Genomic DNA, 23,192 nt, shown 5'->3' on the forward strand with positions numbered 1-23,192 from the left:
AGGGATATGATGATGTATATTTGAATAAACGAATCAAGTAGGAATCGTAACGACCAGAGAGAGAGAGAGAGAGAGAGAGAGAGAATCACATCATGGTGGAACAAAGAGGAACACAAATATTTCCAGGCGGAAGAACGCACTCGATGTGGCGGAAACTTCAGTCAAGTGAATGTTTAAGTCAATAATTATAAAAACATAATTATTGCACTTTGCCGTCATCGTCCGCGACGCAAAATCTAAACCAGTCACTTGAAAAGAAATACTTGTCAGGTCTCAATCGATAACAAATGACTGAAATAAAATCACACCCGCTTGCTATCGTAACAGATGTCTATTTATATGTAGGCATATTAAATTTATTACTCTCGTCATAAATCAAACCTTTACAATCGCCCCGAACCATCACGTCTCAATCGCTCATTGTCATTCGATGATTATCGATCACTTTATGTCATTCATCGTTTAGCATCAATCACAGTCAGTTGATCGTCGATCACTCTTTGATTATTGACCGACACTTCTCCCAAGGGGATGCCATTGTTATTTTAACAAGTTATTATTTTTTTTTACGATATGCTAAAATATCTTTCATACTTAACAATACACAGTCTAGGCATCCTATATATCATGAAATATAAATATTGCAATACTTACAATGCTGGGTACCTTAAAAATTAAAATCTGTCAGCCCTTTGGTTTTCAGAAAAATCATTACGTTACACAAAACCATTTCATGGTACGTTGGCTGAAGCTCCTTATATATACTCCCCAAGTTCTAAAAATGAATGGTACACAAATAAAAAAAAGAAAACAACAACAATAAAGATAATACCCAGTACCCACCACCCATCCAAAAGGAAAACAAGAATGAGACTTACTTCGTCAGTAGATAATGATGATACTGAGATGGAGGAAGAAGCTTCACGTACCTGGGAAAGAAAAGAGAACAGTCAGTGATACCTGTATCCAACACGTCGCTTTAGGAAGATGACGCCATTCATACAGAAGAAAAACAACTTTAAATATGAGGGAAAATCTCAAATATAAGTTACGATTTTGTCTACAACAGAAGTCTTCGGATATTAGAGAAAACTTCATTCATAAGAGACTATTTTTGGGTTTGTAAGCACATCAATGAGGAGAGATGGTTTACAAGAAGAAGAAGAAGAAGAAGAAGAAGAAGAAGAAGAAGAAGAAGAAGAAGAAGAAGAAGAAGAAAAAAGTTCGTGAAGAGGTGAGGAAACACGTAGAAATGACTTCAGTTGAAAGAGGAGACGCCATAGAATGTATCAGTTAAGAAAAAAGTTGCGAACTTTTCTATTCAGAAATGACTGTTAAAATCCTGAGGTTAAGCAAATAAAAACTGAAAAATCACAAGAAAAATCCATCACATAAAACCTACAGAGAGAGAGAGAGAGAGAGAGAGAGAGAGAGACAGAGAGAGAGAGAGAGAGAGAGAGAGAGAGAATATATAACTTTCACAGTAATAATAATATAAAAAACGAAATACAAAAGAGAGAGAGAGAGAGAGAGAGAGAGAGAGAGAGAGAGAGAGAGAGAGAGAGAGAGAGAGAGAGACGTGTATGTACGAAGAGCTGGCCATAAATCACAGAAGAATACCCTCACGCCATTTTGAAAGAGGGAAAAGTCCCGTAATGCATCTAAGTACACAGAATGAACACCTCCCTTTTAAAGGCATCATCAAATCTGCATACATTTGGGCTCCCGAAATAAGAGAGTATTGCATCCTTAATCATGAATACATCAAACACAATAATCTTGGACCCGAAAAATTCCCTACTGGGGGGATATTATGGCCCGAAAGGCAAAATATTTATTAACGAGCGTGTATGTGTGTGTGTGTTTGTAAGTGCGTGAGAGTGCAGTGTTAAGGGGGAGGGGGGTGCTTGACGGTTGCCGACTCGGGCATTATTTCCCACACTATTAGGGCCCCAAAACCATCCGAAATTTCAAAAGAACAGAAACTTGCTAGTCATACGATGTCCAACTATGCAAATGAGCGAGGCGATTTTTTTCTCTTTCTCCGGGCTAGGATCAGGTGACACTGGGGTGCTGTCAAAATGTTATATAATGCCGCAGTGCCATATGCAAATGAGTGCCAGATGCCAGAGACCACCAGACGCTGCATTTGACTGATGCTCGCAATTACTGTATGAATTTAGATTTACGACGAATTTCCACACGTCCGACGGTGTAGGATTACACGAGTCCTCTCTCTCTCTCTCTCTCTCTCTCTCTCTCTCTCTCTCTCTCTCTCTCTCTCTCTCCTCCAAAGTAAAACACGACTCATAACTATAGGAAGCATCAAAAACATTCCGCTGATTGGAAGGAAAACGTCGTCCAATCATTGACTTTTTAACCATTTTTTCCCTTCATCTTCGTAAAAGCCCTAAAATGGAACCTCATTAATGAGGAAAAGGCAGTTGGTAACAGGAGATTCGAAAGAAATTTGAAAGAGAGAGAGAGAGAGAGAGAGAGAGAGAGAGAGAGAGAGAGAGAGAGAGAGAGAGAGAGAGAGAGAGCACTCCGTGTTAATGACTGTCATATGCAGCCCTTAAACAAAAGCTTCTCTTAATAAAAGCTGGTCGCTCCAAATGATCCTTCATCTTCAGCCGTTTTTGTCCCTCGTCAGGGAATGTTTTATGGCAGACGATGACTTTCAGCTTCGTCTCATGTATACAACGCCATCATACACAATATTTAATCGCCTACTATGATAAGTTCAGATGGTCGACCTCAACAATCTATAAACAAGAGAGATGCTTAATAAATGTTTGCGTGGACTACAGGCACATACACACTTTCAATTTGCATACATATGTAGATAAATCAATTTTATATATATATATATATATATATATATATATATATATATATATATATATATATATATATATATATATATATATATATCTATATAAAAAAGGCACGCCTAAGTACTTGTATATGAAAAAGCGAATAAGCGCATAACTTGTCATGTACAGCATATTAACTTACACTTGTTCTCGACATCTACAACAAATCAAAATATTTCATAAAGTTTCAAATCGCGTTTAATCTGAAACGCCGGATCACTTTTCGAATCAGTTATTGCTATTTGCGGCCTGTCTCCCCTCCCAACCTACTTCCCCCTCCTAACTTAACACTACCGCTCCTCACCTTTCCCCTCTCCTTTTCCCCCCTCCCCTCCTCCACCTAGCCCATCCCGTGTCTCTTGTACGCAGAGCATATCAAACACGATTTCTTGCGCGCTCTGGCAGCATCGATGAATGCAGATATTGTAATGTCAATTCACAATATTAGATCAATCAACCACAGCGTTCTCAAGCTGTATGAAAAAAGGGGTCATAATGATTATTAGGAGACTGTATGACTAAATACCATAATAATATTAATAAAAATATTAAAGTAACAAACTGTTAAAGTAGTGACAGAGTTTTGATAGATTCAAAACCCTTATTTTCAAATAAAAATGTATTTTCGCAAACATGCACAAACCCAAGAAAAATTTGCTTCCTTGTGATTCTTTCAAATGCTGTGTGGGAAATGCAGCTCCCTTTTCATTTATCTTTCCTTCATACAAAGTCAGGAACCCAATCCATCTATCAATCATAAGTAAAAGTTGCCTTTGATTGTTGAAAATTATTCTACATCCATTCTTTGCAGAATCTGAACACTGAATATCTATCAGCGGCAATAAAAAAAATCCGAAAGTTTCGGGAAAGCTTCAAAAATTTTCCTCCGTTCTCGAAAAAGCTCCTGAAACTTTACCTGTCACCAGGCACCTCACCCCCTTTTTTCATCCCCCCGGGGCTATCATCCCCACAATTCTGTCCCTGACTCAAAAATGCCTCCTGAATTGTGAAGACTTTTTCATCTTTTTTGACAGACGTAGCAGTGAATGCCAAATCTTTTAAATGTCATCAAACGATTGAAAGGTTTGAGTGTAAAAAATAAAAAAAAGTGAAGGTATGAGGTAAAGGGAAACCTTTACGATGATGGAACGGGAGAAAAGGGGGGGAGGGAGAGGGAGAGGAGAAGGGGAGAATGGGGGAGTCCAGGCCTTGCAATCACAGCTCCTGGTGACAGAGGGAACTGTTGTTGATAAAGAAGCATGTGCAGAATGTTCACTGCCAACAGATAACTCTTGTCGAAAGGCGTAACAAGTTTCCGCCATTTCGTTGTGCAATTAAGAGTCGCGAGAGAGAGAGACCATATAGAAGGACCATATTTCAAAAGGAAAAAGAGGAGGAAGTAAGTAGGCGTGTATATTCAACTTTAAAAAGGGTGGAAGTGGCTAACCAGTTAAAGAAAAGTGATTGCAATTCTGTTCAATCAGAATTCTAAGAAAGAGAAGCTGACAGATTGGTAGCTATAGGAGTTGTAGCTCGCAGAAGCTAACAACAAACTATTTTATTACATTACCAATTTCCGGTCATAACAGTAGAACGTGAAACCGGATCCACGCTGCAACATAAACTGATGTTAATTGAAGAAGTTAAAAATTTCACTTACGGTGAATAAATCATCTTAGGAGTAACAAGCGTGATACAGTTTTTCTGAAACCAGCGACGACTGTTTCAAGGAAACATCTACGTCAGAGAATTCCGCATCCCTTGCCAAACCAATATCGCGTCATGTACCAATCAGTTAATGGATTAATATTACAAGACACTTCAGAGGGTAGAGATATCTGGAAATGGAGCAAAGATATTTGAGCCAGCGTAAAGATATTTCTCTTGCAGGGAAAAATCAGAAGCCCTAGAATGCGTTTACCCCAACCACAGAGAAAAAGAAACTGCTGGAAAATTGATCTCATTCCTTCTGCATTAATACGCAGATGATTGAAACACAAGAATAATTCCGTATTGGAGGGAACACAGAGGAAGAGGGAGGGGGATTAGGATGCTCGGGGAAAGGGGAGTTGGGGGAGGACACCTCTGCTCGCATAAGGGGTATACTTTTCGCTAGATAAACGGGATAAGTAAATATATGCCGTATATTATCGATGTCTGGGAGGTAATACAATGCCTTGGATATGATATTATGTTGTGTTCGCTGTTCAACCCCTTTATGCCGTGGATTAAAGGTTCCCAGCTACGAATGGGGTCTGGGAAGAACAAGCTTATACCTAGTTAGAATAAAAGATAGGGTTTAAATAAGAGACGGGGGAGAACAGGAGAGGAAGGAGGGAGAAATATGAGAGAGAGAGAGAGAGAGAGAGAGAGAGAGAGAGAGATCAGGATAGGCAAGAGGAAAAAATGAGAGAGAGAATTATAAGTATAATTTATTGCCCAAACTATAAATGGAGGCGAACTCCTATGCAAACGGAAAATCTTTTCATTTGATATCCACAGCAGCAGAGAGTTTGAGGGTTATAAATATTACAGGAAGAATTATGACAATCATCATGCGAAAATCTGTCATAGTATGAATAATGTTATGCCAACTGAAAGCATGAATCGGAGTTACAATATTTACCATAAATTTCCCCAGTCAACGGCAAAAAAAAAAAAAAAAAAAAAACGGTATTAATACGGAACCCGCCTCAGACAAACAAACGGACAAACACATACATAAATCTTTCCACCCCGTTACCAGCGGGCTAAATTCCAAATGAATCTTAAAGGGATCAACTGAAATCCAAATAACGAGGTTTGGGAGAGAGTCTTCAGACATGAATAAAGATGACAATAAGCTCAACCAACAAATCTTCTTCTTCGGCGTCTTTTTCTTCTTCTTTTTATATTTGGCGTGAAGGCGCGCCATCATTCTTGATCATAACTCGCCCTAAATTCCGAAAGGGATCCCGAAGATGAACAAACAGAACTGATCCCATAGCCTCGGTTTGAGTTCTTAAATGGCCTTTTTACATCTTCACTAAAACTCAAAACCCCGTCTCCCTGCACTTATACCCTACTCCACTCCCCCCTCCCCCCCTACCCATCCCCCCATGTCCATCCACAACGCCCGTCCCCATGTGCTTCTGCCACCCCCGAAAACGCCTCAATAGATGGCAAAACCAAACACATTTCCATCCCACGTCGAGCTGTTCAGATTATGGCCTGGGATCCTTTTCAGCCCCATCTGAATGCGATCTGAATCCATCCCTTTTGGCCCGGATCAAAAGTCACTTATAATGAATGATCTATGGCGGCGGGAAAGGGTTGGAACAGGCGCGTTGCTTCTACTCGCTTGGTCTTATTCTGGATAGGTTTTTTGGCGGTTTTCTCTGTGCGTTCTGGCGCTATTCTGCTTGCAAATATGGCGGCATTCTAATCCTGTTCTGGGATCATTCTAGCGAGTAAGGCCTCACTAGTCTGCCAAATTTTCTAATAAAATGTATTGTTTAACGGTATTTCTTGAATCAAAATAAGAAGCCTTACACCACAGAGACGGTTTCTTTTCCTTTCCTTCATGTCACGCTGTGAAGTGGAGCGAGACAATCTATTACAAGTGCTTGTATGGTTTTGTAAGTACCATGAGTACTTAGGGGCTTTTAATATTTCCGTCATAAAATAAAGGTGGAAAAATCATGCAAGATCAAAAAAATTACCTATGAAGGAACACAAAATTAAATACTGGAATAAATTCGAGAGCAATTAATAAAATTCTTCGTTCTGTAAGTGCGCGTATGCAACGCTCAAATTCCACTTAATAACTCATTCAAGAGCGTTTCAAATCACGAACAACACAACTGAACCACTGACCATGACACAGAACGGAAAGGGACAGAATGTTAGATTTACAATCCTTTGTATTAGAGATCTTCCACGTACAGCACCAAATAGAGACGAGGGATTAAGGCACCTCTTATGAAAACAAGAATGAAGACTGTTCAAACATTCGCGACTGACGACGTTTATAATCATTATAATTAAGACGCAGGTAGACTTACAGTAGTCAGAATGGTTATCATACCTGTGTCGTAGAGCACTATAAAAATAAGAGGTCCTTCTAAAACGTTTAAAGAAAAAATTTGTATAAGTTTTTATAAATGTTTTAAGCTTTTTTCTAAGTAATCCTAGAAAAAAAAATACTCAAAAGACTTTGGATTACCTAGCTCTGATAAAATAAATATTAATGTGGACTTCACATCATCGACTTCCGTACCAGTATACTGTGACGACCCTTGTCACCAAACTCTTTTCAGTCTTCAACTAGTGATCTCAGCGTTCCTTCCACCAAATCATACCTGTATTATTAATTTGAGTGATCATCATCTTTGCAAGTGGTATGTCCGGGGAATGTCGGGAGAAAATGGTGCATTTGCCATACCCCAACTCCCCCATTCCACAGAAACCTTCAATGGATTCAGACTAATAATAATAATAATAATAATAATAATAATAATAATAATAATAATAATAATAATAATAATAATAATAATAATAATAATCGACTTATTGTCAGTTTGGTAATCATTACCGTCATAAGTATATCTATTAATTTCAAGCAAGCTACATTTAATATGGATTAATGTATAATGCAAATAGTGCACACACACAAAAAAAATAGGAAGTGGAAAAAAGGAATGCAAAAATCAGGGAATAGCAGAGACTAACAGTTGGAAGCACAAAAAAAATATATACACATATATATCCAGGAAAATGTAAACCATATGAATGTGCAGAATCTACTGGGAAAAATGAAGTAATATGAAAACACAAAAAATCAGGGAAATACGGCACTGGAAAACAAATGAACTCAAAAACTTTCGCAGAAAATACAGGGCTAACGATCTAATCAGTAAAGTTCGATTTTATAATGCAGCAAATATTGTGAATTTTATCCGATGAAGGGCATTCGAATAAAATACACACAGAAGTGAGTTAATAAAAGAGAAAAGATTAAAATGAGTGACGATGGCAACAGAAAACGCAGAAAAGGAAAATGAGAGACTTGAAGAGGATTAACAATAAACGAGGGTAGAGAAAACGGGTACAAAGCGAAAAAGAAAGAAAAAAATGAATAAAAAATCAGGGAAAATAGAGCGACGGCGAAAGTCAGCTATTGGTGAATAATATTACGAAAACAACAAAGGCTTGGATAAACCAGAATAATCTGGTCGCGTTGAAATACCAGCAAAAATATATAAATAAATACAACAAAATATTGCGTAAATAGACATTATTGTGGTTAGCTCCAAAATTTGACCTTCTACAAGTCGACTGAGAGAATAATAAGAGGACAAAGTAATTATACATCCTAAAATAATAAAATATGCGGTCAATGGAAAATAAAACAAAAAATTCACTTAAGCGGGAACCCCGACTTGTACATCGACCCTTTTTTCGAAAGTGATTCATATACATTTTCTCTTTTCATTTTTACTTTTTCGTCTAACTCTCTTTCCATATGCAGCCTGCCTGTTAATTTTTTTTTTCTCTCTCTCTCTCTCTCTCTCTCTCTCTCTCTCTCTCTCTCTCTCTCTCTCTCTCTCTCTCTCGTTAATACTCATAGAATTCTGCCACAGATAGGACGACTCGCTATTAAGTTTCCATAACCTTATCTCGGAAAAACTGCCCCATCTTTCCATCCGATGTACTTTTGCCGAACCATTTGCCATGCTGCAACCCTTTTTTTTTCTTTTATTTTGTTCTCCCTTCAGGGATCCCCAGCGTTGTTGGAGGGACAACCTTACCCCCGTGTCTTCATCCCAAGATTACCTTTCATCAGGGGAGCGTAAAAGATTAATTATGATCTCCACGGGGAAGTGAAAGCATTGATGAGAGTTTTAATTGCAAAAGTTGGGAGCATCGCCATCTCAGAAACTGTGTTATCGAAGGCTTTTAAGAGAGCGACGATGGAGGCCGTTAAAAAGGATTGTCGGGGCGCCTTCCGAGAGGCCTCCTCCTCCTCCTCCTTCAAGAAACGCTGATAGGGGTAAAGGGAGGGGAGTGGATGCCAGGGCAGGGAGGGAATGGAGAGATGAGGGGTCGTCATGGGTACATAGGGTAATGGAAGAAGTTGAAAAAAGTGTGTGGGGGGTAGGGGGCGGGCAGAGGAGACAAAGGGGCGATGGGTTGTGAATACGGCGGATGTGAAGGGGGCATCGAGTCATTTCTGAAGACATAACACAACTTCTGGAGAGAGAGAGAGAGAGAGAGAGAGAGAGAGAGAGAGAGAGAGAGAGAGAGAGAGAGAGAGAGAGAGAGAGGATTCCTGACTCTCAGATCTCTTAGCAAGTACGTTTTATAGTTCGAAAGGGAGAGGAAATTAACGTTTCCGTTACTGTCATCAAATAAATATTAAACCAATTCTACTGTCCTAAAAATTAAACAAAAAGAGACGCGGATAAAGAGCAAAAAGACAACCGTCTCTGAATGTGAATTGAAAAAAAAAAAAAGAGTTGAAATACGAAAATACAATTGCAATCCATATATATATATATATATATATATATATATATATATATATATATATATATATATATATATATATATATATATATATATATATATATATATATATATATATATTATATAATTAGCTGCAGACAAAAATGAGAGAGAAAGAAGAGAGAGAGAGAGATCCAACCAAAGCACGTAATAAGGAAACGGAAAAAGAACAGACCAATGCGACTTACAAGTGCTCCAAGTGCCGAAAGGAAACCTAACGATTGCTCGTTCCGCGCCAGAAGACGCCACAGTCAAACCAGCCGAAGGCGTCATCAGCTCGTTAGGCTTATTTAGGTTTAATTAAACCAAATCAAGTTGCTCAGAGTAACTTACGGCTAAGAATGTTGTTAAGTTTGGCCCTCTGAGCGGCCATAAACTGAGACTACTAATGAAAATGCACTCAGATATTGGGTTCGATACGAGTTGGTTTTGTTTTAGGGAATCACCAAGTTTGGGGAAGTTCAGGGGAGATGTAAGACGCTCATTTAAAATAAATTCTTCTTCAGTAAAGAAATACTTTTAGAATACTTGAAAGTTTGCGGCCCGTAATAAAATTTATATGAAGTTTATCAAATACTTGAAAAAAATCACAATGAAGTTTGTATCAAATGCTGGAAAAAAAGTACAATATAGTTTGCTACAAAAACAACAGTTAGTACAATAAGGGAACTGGTTGCCACCACATATGATAAATTAGGAAAGGATGAATGCACTGACATACATGTAATGATAACATGGACGCGGATCACTTACTTCCAATGGAAAAACCGAAGGCAGACTACGTAACGGACAAACGGAACAACAATATGAACAAATTTATGAACAAGAATACTCTCAAGGATAAGAACAAATTTTGAATAACGGAGACCAGAGTTGATAACATACGGAAAATTAATAGGCGGATATATTAGTATATGAAAAAAATGAAGAATGAGTTTTTCAAGTTAGATAACCAATGATTCTAAACCTATTGAATACAAAAGGTGTGTGTGTGTGTGTGTAAGGGGGGCTGGGGTGGGCAGGCTGCCTACTGTACTATGGCATCCACGGCAGCACCATCAGGGCCCTTAGGGGGATTAGGCATTCTTAACACCAGACATAAAAATAAACAAAATCACATGGACCACCTCTCACACCCTCCCCCCCAACCTTCCTTCCTTCCATCCATCCATCTTATCCATCCAGGAGAACCCTTATTCCTAAACACTCCCCTTCTGCCCCCATCCCCCTCCCATCTCCCCTCTCCCCTCTGCTTTATTTAGCTCACTGGCACCATGAGTGATTTGATATCCTACCATTCTTGGGAGATTGACTTCTCTAACCCTTTCCTCCTTCTTTGAGAGCTTTGTCGATCTCTGCTTCCTGTGCTTCTTTGGTCCAAGGGGAGTTCCTTTTTTCTACACAAGTCCTAAGGAAAACCCGCTTAATAATAATAATAATAATAATAATAATAATAATAATAATAATAATAATAATAATAATAATAATAATAATAATAATAATTATTATTATTATTATTATTATTATTATTATTATTATTATTATTATTATTATTATTATTATTATTGTTTCATTTTCAGTGCAATTATCATGTTCCGTAGACTTACAGAAAACAGATTACCCATAATATGTACAGAATTCACACACACACTAGTATATCAGCACAGATTCACTTTGCATCTCGACTGTGGGCTAAGTAAACTAATTTCAGTAAATTTGTGAGTCTACCTAATGCATACAACTCCCGGTGGAAATAACAATAGTCCTTACTGATATGATAGAAAATATTTTGATACTGATCATTCTGATTAGAACTGCGCCACACTTATGACCTGTGGTCAACACTGAAACGTACATCGGAATTTTTTCCAGTTCAGTTATATTCATGAGGAACATAATCCATGTTGTTCACATTCCTTTATATATATTTTATATATATAATATATATCCATATATATAATATATATGTATCAATATTTGTATTATATATATGTATGTGTGTATGTGTGTGTATGTATTTGACACCGTGCGCAACATTTTCTCTCCCTTTCTTACAGCAAAGACTTCGCGATATAAAAAGGTTAACATTTAATTTCCCGATACTCCATTAGTTCATTTTCTTTTATGAAGTGTCTAGGATGTTTTCTCCATTTTTCCCTCGATTCTTTTTCTTCTTATGATTATTGCGAGTCTCTTGAAGCCATCTGGCTCGAAGTCTTGGATTTCATAGGGATTTTAGATTTTTCACTGGATTTGTTAGCCGAGTTGTTTAGAGTGTCAAGGATTGGGAGATATCAGGGTCAAGGGACCGTTCTGTAAGGGCGATCTTCCTGATGCCGCCCAATGGGAACGACGTCGTTAATGCCCAACCCGACTTGGGGCTCTCTTGCACCGACATCAAACTCCATAATTTTTTTTTCTTTTACCCCTCTGTTATTTTTTTATTTTGTTTGGAAAAATTGCAAAAGTAATTTTTAAAACATGCGTGAGAGGTAAAGGAAATAGTAAGAGAAGAGAAAAAATACAGCTTATCACCATTACTGAAAATCGCGAAACAATAAATATTATCCATCATTGGTGGTTTCTTCCTCTTACTCGGTTCAACTTTCTGTCTCAAAATTTAAAATAAAAAATTTTATCATGAATAAAAAAAAAAAGAGGAAACGAACAAAATATCAAAGTGTTATAAATTGTCTACCCCGCACCCCCTTTTATATCATAAAAACTCAAGTTTTGCTTCAGAATTCCTCTCTATTTTCTTTTGGAATTCCTGCATTCACTCTCAAATTCGATCCATTATTTTTGGAGTCGGCTTTCCATTCTAAAACCGGAGGTGATCCTGAACGCTAGACGATCTCCTAATCCTTCATTTATTATACAAAAAAAAAAAAAAATATGAATATAAATCCTTCACGGGGCCGATCATCTGATAGCGAAGTCACTCTATATGCTTAAGCCTATCATTTTTGCAGACTATTCCCTTTCCATGGGAATAGAAGCCTTATGTGACGAACACTGATTCCTATCTTCCCTCTCTCGCTCTCACTCTCCTCTTTTTATGCAACAGACAAGAGGAAAATATTTCCGCAGAACGGACGAGGACGCCGCGACGTAGGAGGCGAATAGGCGAAGCCCAGAATCAGAATGGGATCTGAAAGTCGCTTCGAGCTTCTTCGGTGGCTCCCGTGATGTCACCCTTAAATATCCCCAAGCCCTCTGATGCCGGGGCCATCTAGAAATATAAGATTATCCCTTATATTTTCCTAGGACGTCCTAATACCGAATCCCTAACGCCGAATGGAGAGACCCCTGGGAGATGATGGAGTTTGGGGGATCCCGTTTCACCTCCTTTCAATCTTAAAACACGAATTGTGATGGGGGTGCTGATAAAGAAGTCCTTTCCCCTCCTCCTCCCTGCTCCCCCAAAAAAGCTTCCTTGTGGTTTCTCCCAAGGGCCCCGCCCAACCCCATGCCCCACATCAGCGGAGGAGGAGTGGTATCTAATACCCCTTTACCCATCCACCCAACCCCTTGTGTATTAGGATTTGTTTATTGACCTCAGGATTTTGATGCTCAAATAATACTCATTTGATCATCGCCAAAGAATTTTTGTTCTTTTTTCTTTAAATATCCTTCTTCGACCGAGATTTCTGAACTTTTCTTACATTAATTTCTAGTTTCAAATGATTTTGAACTTTAGTAACATTCTTTTACATACCACAGAGAAAACGGGCAAAAATGATTAATTATATATATATAATATATATATATATATATATATATATATATATATATATATATATATATATATATATATATATATATATATATATATATGTATGTATGTATGTATGTATGTATATGCGTCGGTACGTGCAAGCACGTGTGCGAGAAAAAAAAAACACTAAATCCAGCCTTTGAACTGCAATAAAGCCAATGAGACGATCCATAAAAATTTAAGCAGAAAAAAAGCATTCCTAAACACCAGTAAAACCAACATAGTAGAAGGATTCCGAATACAAATCCATTCCACAAACATATAGCACCAACAAACGAACCAACGCCAGTCGTAACTGGGAAGACAAACAAACACCCGTATATATAAAAAAGTGTCCGACGGAAAAAAAAGAAAAAAGAAAAAAAGGGGGTAACAAGGAATACCATGTTGAGAGGGTCCTCGGAATAGGGTCTGACGTCATTCATTCAATCCACTTACACCGACAGCTGTGTCGAAATCATTCGTCCGACATACTCATTGTCGCATTCTAAATCCATCTGTGATCTGTGTACTAAGTCCCCATCATCGTCGTCGCCTTCGTCGTCGTCATAAGCAACGGCATTAGATATAGATCTAATGATAGGGTTTGGAGATGCCCTCCGCGGGGAGGCGGGCGGGTCCCCCAGGGTATGACATTTATAATCTTTTCTCATCTCCTGTATTTTTGTTCTGAGGCTAAATTTCATTTTCTTGTTTCAGACTTTCTTTGTCTTTCTTAACATCGTCTCTGCGTCCATTTCAGTTCCCACATCTCTCTCTCTCTTTCTCTCTCTCTCTCTCTCTCTCTCTCTCTCTCTCTCTCTCTCTCTCAATAACTACTACCGAGCATTCCATTTTTTTTTTTATTTTTCTTTTTGTGCAGTGTGTAATTTGGTCATCAGTCAAAGCAGTGAAAGGCTGGTGGAATGGGATGAAAGGTCCGGGGGTAGGAGGACCTCCTTTGCTTCGTTAGGCAAACATCAAATCCACAAAAGACAGGACTCAGAACGAGACCAGATGGAATCACTATTTTGGCTTCGGTCATGTCAATATGCAAGAGGAAAATGGAGATTTTTTTTTTAATATCAATAAAGGCATGTCAATAATCTTTAAGTTGGGGCAAACGGTTATTTTTAATATTCTCTAAAATAATCAAGTGCTTGAAAGGAGATGCTTGTAATATCAACTAAGCCATGGCAACCTATAGAGGGAATCGAGTTACTGTTTTCGATATCAACGAATTCGTAATAAGGAGATTTTACGAAAGGCCTTTTCTGATAACATAAATTTACTTTAGTAACACACATAGCAGCGCGGTTAAAACTCGTCAATAATGTACGGCGAGGTCAGGCTGCTTTACTTTTCAGTGGCGGCGCATTCACGCCAGGGAAGCAAACATTCCTCTCTCCCCAAAAATAATGTCGACAAAATTAGAACGGTCGCATGAATCATTATTTGCATGTTATATGGCGGTGTTCGAGTATTACGTATTACTCTTCGATCAAGGTCATTTACTCGTAACCTGCTGCACATTTTATATTACATCAGTTGAACGTTATAATCACGAGATGTCCAGACGGTCGCTTGCGATGCCTTTGGTCAAAAACCAAATGTGAGAAATAAAGAACCTTTTGTTTTCTTTTTTATTTTCAGAATGGACGAGGTACTGAAGTCTAAGACTTCCCCCCATCATGTATTGTGTCATCAGTGGTCCTATGGGACGAAAAGTCTAAAATAATCTTCATCTCAGTCACGAGAGAGATCCGAGGCAGTTCCCCCTTCCCTATAACCAATAATTACATGTGATAATGATAAACTTAACCGAGGTTGGTGGGTTGGGGGGGGGGGAGGGAAAGTCGAGGGGCATGGGGGAAGGAGACGTTGAGGGTGATCGTAGATATATAAAGTGTTTGGGGGGCATGCGGGCATTTTTATGGTGCCCATTCCAAACTCACTCACTCCTCTATACCCACATATTTTTTAAGGGGGTCTCAGAAACGCGGGTCCCGCAATTATCCCACTCAAACGATCATTCAACAGTATCAATGAACCAGTCACGTGATGTTATATGGCCGTTATCCTCCTCCTCTACACACTTCCCTTCCTTCCTCCCCCCCTTCCCCCCTCCCCCGTAAGCCAATCTACACCATCTCCCCTCTATTCCCCTCTTCTTCTCTCGTCCCTCCTTTCTCACCGATTCTATAGCCTTCATTAAGACTAGAATATTGAATAATTGGATCACGAGGCGCTTTCCACCGTCCTATCATCAGATAAAATAATGCTAGAAAAAATACAGGTTTCATGGAGTAATATGTTATGCCAATTAATCTTTCCTTGTTAGAACGGCTCGTAGTATCTTTTATCGCGAGGTCAAGCCTTAAACAATAGCTAATTCAACAAGACATAAAAAACGCAACCAGCTGCGCCCTCACTGATTGCTTTGAATTCAATGTTTTTAACTTCTTCCGCCGACCAATAACAAAAAACGTCACTGCTCGAATTCTCATTACAAATACATCATTACTGTGTATTTGTTGATAAGGAGTCTGGGGGAGGCAGGGAATGCGAAGCGAACAGTAATGAACACACTGAAATAAACACCATTATCATCTTAAGAGAGAACAATGCAATAACTATAACAAAACGGGGATAGATGAGTTAAGTGGAAAAGGTCTTTGTTTGTTTGTCTGTTCGTTCGTCTGTCTGTCTGTCTGTTGTCTGTCTATCGGTCTGTCTGTCTGTCTGTCTGTCTGTCTGTCTGCTTCCAAAGGGGTGTTCCACACAGCGGGGGGTTTCAATATCAGCTCACCCCCATCGACGAGGAGATCTGAGCTCCACTTCAATCAGTCACTTTGCTCGATCCTTCTAGTCTCTGATTGACTCAATTGCTTCGGCGGTTGTGTGGTGGTGGTGGCGGGGAGGACACGGCGGCGAAACCTTTAGGAGACTTTGGCTCTTTGGGTCTTAGGCAATTCAGAGGAACAAGAGGAGAAAGAGGAGGAGGAGGAGGAGGAGAAGGAGGATAACTCAGCGTGGGCACAGCGCGCACATAGAAAGGCAACAACTGGGTATGGTGAAAAGATAAAAGAAAAATTCAGATACATTTCAACAAATCAAGTAAGGCCCTGACATTTCCGGTGACGATTGATACCTCATGCCGAGATTTGATCCAAAATCATACACTCTCTCTCTCTCTCTCTCTCTCTCTCTCTCTCTCTCTCTCTCTCTCTCTCTCTCTCTCGTAACAATGAAACAGGAAAAAACTGATATAACCCCAAAAAGTGACATTAGCACTAACTCACTTAAAATACAAGAACCTTCACAAATCGAAACTCGTATCCGAGCAACATAGTATATAGTATATTACTTGAGTCAGAGAGAGAGAGAGAGAGAGAGAGAGAGAGAGAGAGAGAGAGAGAGAGAGATTGCAGGGTTTTATTGTATTGACCAACCCATCAACAAAAGACTGGGCTGATGATTACTCTAAATAAATGGGCACGATTCTTTGGTATTCCAAGGATGGTTACTGCCAATTCCTCTACTGCTGTTGCTGTTTGTGAAGGAACGCAGTAGTTACGGCTGTTACGCGTCAAAAAGGTTCTGAAAGCGGGCATTCCTCTCTTACTCAAGTGGGAATTTATTGGACTCCACTGCATTTGTCAGAGCAAGTGGCGGTTTTAAAATAGTCCTCGGAGACAATTGGATTCGGCTGCCAGCGTATGGCCAACATTATTTTAAGACATACTCGTTTCTTCGGAAGGGGAATGGGAGGGGGAAGTGAGAAGTGGAGGGAGACAGGAGGAGGAGGCTGAAGGATGATATGGGTTGATTTTAAGACATGCTTGTATGTTTGCGAGGGATGGGAGATAGATAAGGAGAGGGAAGAATTTAGTGTCATGGTTTGATTTTTGAGACTTGTTACTCAAGTCTCTTCGGATGGTGGGGAGGATGGAGAGGGGGACTAGAAGTAGGAAGGTTAGGCGAAGAGAGGGGAAGGGGTCAGTGGAACCAAAATGAACTAAAGATTTCAATTTAGGACAACCCTCCTTCAAAAGGTGGGGGAAGGAGGGGAGGGGGGTGAAGTTGAAGTAGGATAGAGAAGGGCTGAGGGATGGCTTAGAGATTCATGGTTTGTTTTCATTATAATTTGCAGATAGTCGCTGCTGCTGCTGCTGTTGGTGGCGTTCTGCGCGTGTATGTCATCGCCGCCGCTCATTTGATAATCTCTTCACGGTTTGGCAATGGCCATACTAACCCTTCTCTCTCTCTCTCTCTCTCTCTCTCTCTCTCTCTCTCTCTCTCTCTCTCTCTCTCTCTCGTCCTACTTAACGAGATGATATTACCATCCTTTCTCTTATCTTCCCTCCTTGGTCCCTTTTGGGCCATTATTATCAAAGACATCCTTATCTACTGTTGTCTAAAGACATTTCATCATTTTTGGGAGCTTGGTTCAAAGCATAAAGAGTTGGAGCAATTATGTCTCTGAACTCGATGGCCCTGCAGTGGAGGCGACTCAGAAGTAAAACAAAGCCATATCACTGCGTCTTTCAGATTTCAGTACTGGGAAAATAACGTCAAGAATTATCTAAATTTCCTTGCTATTTTCATGCCCTACTTTACAGCGTAATCAAATCTGTTTAGGAGATTGACAGTAATTCCTTATACAAGCGAAAACGATTTGAGTAGTCTGTCTACGACAATAAGACAGACTAGTCACGTACCGAATATCTGAAACTTTCCCCAGTCGACGTGTTTTCCGCTTGCCTTGTCTTTCTCTTAAAACACAAAGAATTGAAATACAGTTTTCTAAAGACAGCACCAGTCACCAGTGTATTTATACTTGATAACATACCATTTCTATCATTTTCTTCAAACACTTTTTCAAAACGCATCCAAACATAGCAATATTATAGTTAAGGATATTTAAGTTCTCAAGATCAAGTCCTCGCCTTTCCACACTCCCGCCACCTCCTACGCCCTTAGCCTCTGCCCCTCATGTACAGAAAGACACAGACACACACACACACACACGCACGCACGAACACGGTTCCTCTGTAACCTTGACTCCCATCTAAGCCATCTTCCTCGATCAGTCATATTACCCACGGTGCCTTGAAATCCCCCAATCTCTAAGCCCACGTGTTGAATAAAAAAGAAACCCTTTCCCGCCCATGACTTGTCAATTGGCGCCGCAAATAGCTCTCTTTCTCACCCACACCCAACTTCCCGCCGAACGCCTAACCCCTCAGAAATTTATATTTGTTGGTATAGCTTTCGGTAAAACGTGTCGTGTTAATCAAACAAGACTTCCAAAGGGGCCACCGTCAGCTGACATGCGGCAACCTTTGCATCCGACCGAGACGTCCTCCCCCATCTCGCCATAATGGACGGACCCAACCCTTTTAATCTGGCGTCGGAAACACTGTGGAGGAGTCTTGACTTCACTCAGCCTCTGCTTCAAAGATCTCTGCTAGCTCCCCCTTATACCCAATTCCAATGAGCGTTGGTGGTAAAACGAAGGCGATACTTGACAAAGACGTTGCGCAAAGAACATCCAAAACAAAGAATAAAGAGGACAGTGAGCGCGGGCAAGATGAGCCACTGTGGCACATTAAGTAAATTCTGACGCAGCCACTAATCCGCCAATCGGCATCTTTTGTGGTTAGGCACTTTTCAAGAAATGCGATACACAAAGGACATCATCGACAAGGAAGATGAACCCTGAACCTAATAAAATTCCCATCAGTAAATAAAATTATATCCTTCAACCAACTTGAGAAAATTTATGTAAAACACACGCAACACTCCAGTAACGAGGCGAGAAAAAAATACCCTTTAATGTACGTCCCCTTTATTTCTTTTTTCAGGCACCAGATGGCAGCAGCAGCAGCAGCAGCAGCAGCAGCAAGTAAGCACATCGACGAGATCCTTTCGACCTCCCCCCTAAAACCTCTTTTGCTTAACCGTATACCCCCGTGCTAGTGGTTTTTATGGAAGGTCTCGCTAATGCAATACCATGGTTCTTAGAGCCCTTCCAAAGAGGACTGATCCTGACACTGAATTTTAGTGTATTTGCATAAAAGGAACCATATTCACTATGGCGTAAACTCCAAAAGCGAGATTACGAGAGAGAGAGAGAGAGAGAGAGAGAGAGAGAGAGAGAGAGAGAGACGGCAAAGGCATCCATAGCCTATAACAGAGCTTTGGAAAAAAAAAATCGCATCTATGACTAAGTAAAACAATAATGCTTCGGTTCTCTCTCTCTCTCTCTCTCTCTCTCTCTCTCTCTCTCTCTCTCTCACATTTCAATTCAATATGACGTGTTGAAGGCTATCTGCTTCTCATACACCGATCTGAATTGCAAATCGAAATTTTCACCTTCAAGCGACACTCTCACAGACGGTTTTTAGGATCCTTGATGTATAGCGAAAGAGACATAGTATATATGGGCTGGGTAACGGGCGAGACCTTCATTAATAGGCTTTCATACGATACAATGTTATGCAAGCTGAGCTCGCTATATGATGCAGCCTCATAGGACTAGCTTGTCCACTTATGAACGTGATGGATGATTCTCGAGCTACATAGCTTTACAAAAGTGAAAAGATCATAAGCATACAGATATATAAATTCTGCACACGCGCAATATATATATATATATATATATATATATATATATATATATATATATATATATATATATATATATATATATATACTGTATATATATATATATATATATATATATATATATATATATATATATATATATATATATATATATATGTATGTATATGTATAAAATTACGCATTTTTCGCGAATAGAGCGTCAGTGATTTCCGTTTATTTTCATTTTCAACAAATATTTTAAATCGAAAAGATTGATATTACCCAAACATATTACCTGGACAGGATATTTGTATTAGGATGTCATTTATATGTCAAAACAAATTTAGGATCCAGATATAAATGGTGCAAAAAAATGTATCAATAAAATTAAATTGTCAGTCAAAAAGTGATTAGAAATCCAAATTCAATGACATTGTTTAATAATTCATTGCGTGTGTTTGTGTAAAGGAGAGAGAGAGAGAGAGAGAGAGAGAGAGAGAGAGAGAGAGAGAGAGAGAGAGGAAAAATGGTAGTCGTTATTAGTCCCCAGAGAAAGAGCCGCCCTGTTCGCCTTCAAGACAAACATTGTAAGGATATGTCGATGTCGTGAGGAAATGATGATTGTGTTTTTCACTCGGTCTTACGTGCCTTGGGATTTCTTAATGGCTGTTTTTGCTAAGATTTGAATATTTGTTGTCATCTCTCCTTCTCTTTGTATAAACTATCCAACAGATACATCCACGTGTATCTAGAAACGCCAGAGAATACCGTTTTCACGCCAACGTTCAGGGTGAAGGCAACTGAGAAATGATCAACAAAGAAATGTTTACAAGAGAAGGATCAAATTTGCTTGGCAGCACCGGAAGGGGGCGATGCACACGACCTAACAGTTTCAAGAGCATGGCCTGGAATAATACTGACATAAAGAGAAGAACAGATACACCGAAATGAGAGGAAAATTTATGAAATGCTTTTCTGTTATCATGTCAATATTTTCACTCATTGCATTTTGGGATTTGGGGAACAGCTTAAAATCTGTGTAAGTTCGATTCCCGACCGAGCAAGAATGGATTTGTTGACATAAGCAGTAACTTATGTACCTGGGCAATGAATGACTGTGGTGTCTCGCAACCAGGATGAAGACGGGCATGGGGTTCGCAAACTCATCCCAAAATCTTGCTCAGAACCGGAAGGCTGACACCTTCTGAAGCCATCACCTCTAGGGGGGAAAAGACAACTGGTAAAAAAAAAAAAAAAAAAAAACTGTTCATGAAGAATAAAATGTTGCTAATCAATTTACAATTCTATACTCTCGGTACGACGCAAAAGCCTATTTCTTAGAGCAAACGAGCATTGTTCATAACACAATCATGCTTGTCACCTGCGTCACAATATTACTAAAACATTTCTGAAAATATTTCCGCTCATAAAATTATTCTTAACATATTCCAAACGGCAACATTCTGCCCGGGGAAATTTTCAAATAACGCAACCAGTAAGTGTCGATTACACATTGTTTATTAAATAAATCCATGTCCACTTCACACCATCCCTCTGACAATAATTCATTTAAAGCAATACCATGTTATTAAATTCTAAATCTTATGCACGATTCTAAAAATAACGGTTTTCATGTCTCATTATCCTGCAATCTCTGTTTCTGCATATAAATAAGATATTTATGACTTAAATATATGGTAATACACATGTGAAATTCGCGTGTCGGCCCGTTCATGCGTATGTAAAATCCCTTTCATTTCGTCCGTAAAGCAAGATTGCAAGCATAAACGTCCATTTTTTTTTCCGCCCAGGTCATAATTTACTTCTTTACAGGCTACACAAAGTCTTTCATATTCATCAGGTACCTCTGCACCAACGAAGGTGTCAATAAGGACGGAAGTTTTAATCTGAATAATGTAGCCGGAAAATAAGCTGCCGTTGACTGGTTGATTGCGGGTTATCTGCATGGCGTCGTGAAAATAAGCAGATAATCAATCATGATATCTATAACATTCTGACAGGGAAGAATGAAAAGTGAATTCTGCGGTGCTGCTCGCCCCTTTTCCAAGCATTCCGCGGAAGCATATTTGTTTTTGAAGGAGACCAGAAATGGGGGTTTTCCCCTGTCTGCATATATTCACGCCCAGGGGCACCCACCGGGAATTCTCTTGTCATCGATTCCCGGTGCTTCGGCCCAGTTGGTTCATCGCTGAAGGCGAGAGTCCGTGTCCAAAAATATAATGGAGACTAAAAATGAAAGACGAAACTGAGATATATATATATATATATATATATATATATATATATATATATATATATATATATATATATATATATATATATATATATATATATATATATATATATAGAGAGAGAGAGAGAGAGAGAGAGAGAGAGAGAGAGAGAGAGAGAGAGAGAGAGAGAGAGAGAGAGATTCAAGCGATAGGAAAAAATCAATGCTGTAAAGAAGCATAGCGCATGGCATGCATTTCAAAAAGTTGGTGGCATAAAAAAAATATTTTTCAACATATCGGAAAAAAAAAAAAAAAAAAAAAAAAAATATATATATATATATATATATATATATAGGCTATATATATATATATATATATAGACATTCAAGCTGATAGAGTAAAAATCAATGCTGTGAAGAAGCATATACCGCATGGCATGCATTTCAAAAAGTAAAAAAAAAAAAAAAAGGTTCTGGTGGCATAAAAAAATATTTTTCAACATATCGAAAAAAAAATTAAAAAACGGGAAAAATCTCGGAATCCTCTTAATGCCGTATAATGAACAAGAGCGCCGGGCCCCTTTCTTCATTAAAAATCGACGGGTGATAGCGACAGTTGCATTGCCTTTCTGACGCGGCCGTCATCAAGGGAACGAAACAATAACTAAATTCGAGAAGGGCTCTGGAGAGTTTGCATGGAGTATTTATAATGCGCAACCAGCATAGTGCAGAGCCGTGATTTATACCCTGACGTTTTATTATAGTAGTGAAGAGAAACATTTATCATATGGAGTGGTAATGGAGGAATGGGCCTAATGTCGCTGCTGACGCTCCTCTCTCTCTCTCTCTCTCTCTCTCTCTCTCTCTCTCATTTTCCCGTTATCTTTTATCTTCATTTGGTTCTTGTGCCTGGCATGAGTAATTTTTTGTTTTGTGTTACTGTCACGTCTATGATCAAAATCTTTATGGAGTTTATTTTACCAGCTGCCTGCATCAACGTTTATGTTAATATATTCACTCTCAACTTCCAAAGTTATTTTGACAAAGAAATTCCCCAGAGACACACAAGGAATATGCATAATAACTTAAGAAAACACAGCGATGATGTTCAACGATGAAATATGAAAAAGAGGCCGCAAAATGAAAAAAAAATAACGAACTTAAAAACAGT

The 23,192-nt window shown here is 39.0% G+C and overlaps 1 protein-coding gene across 35 annotated transcripts in view; it reads right to left on the reverse strand.

Moving 5' to 3' along the window:
• The window catches only part of LOC136840220 (homeobox protein cut-like), a 518,427-nt gene that overhangs the window by 237,083 nt on the left and 258,152 nt on the right, over positions 1 to 23,192 (reverse strand). For 23 of the 35 annotated variants that reach the window (XM_067106785.1, XM_067106801.1, XM_067106795.1 and 20 more), the window contains one exon: positions 879 to 929. The exons of the other annotated variants lie outside the window; for them this stretch is intronic. In XM_067106785.1, coding sequence (XP_066962886.1) covers positions 879 to 929 — 51 coding nt within the window. The remainder of the gene's footprint in view (positions 1 to 878; positions 930 to 23,192) is intronic. 35 annotated transcript variants of the gene reach the window in all.

This window comes from Macrobrachium rosenbergii, chromosome 7 (genome assembly GCF_040412425.1).
Source record: "Macrobrachium rosenbergii isolate ZJJX-2024 chromosome 7, ASM4041242v1, whole genome shotgun sequence".
Classification (NCBI taxonomy): Eukaryota; Metazoa; Arthropoda; class Malacostraca; order Decapoda; family Palaemonidae; genus Macrobrachium; species Macrobrachium rosenbergii.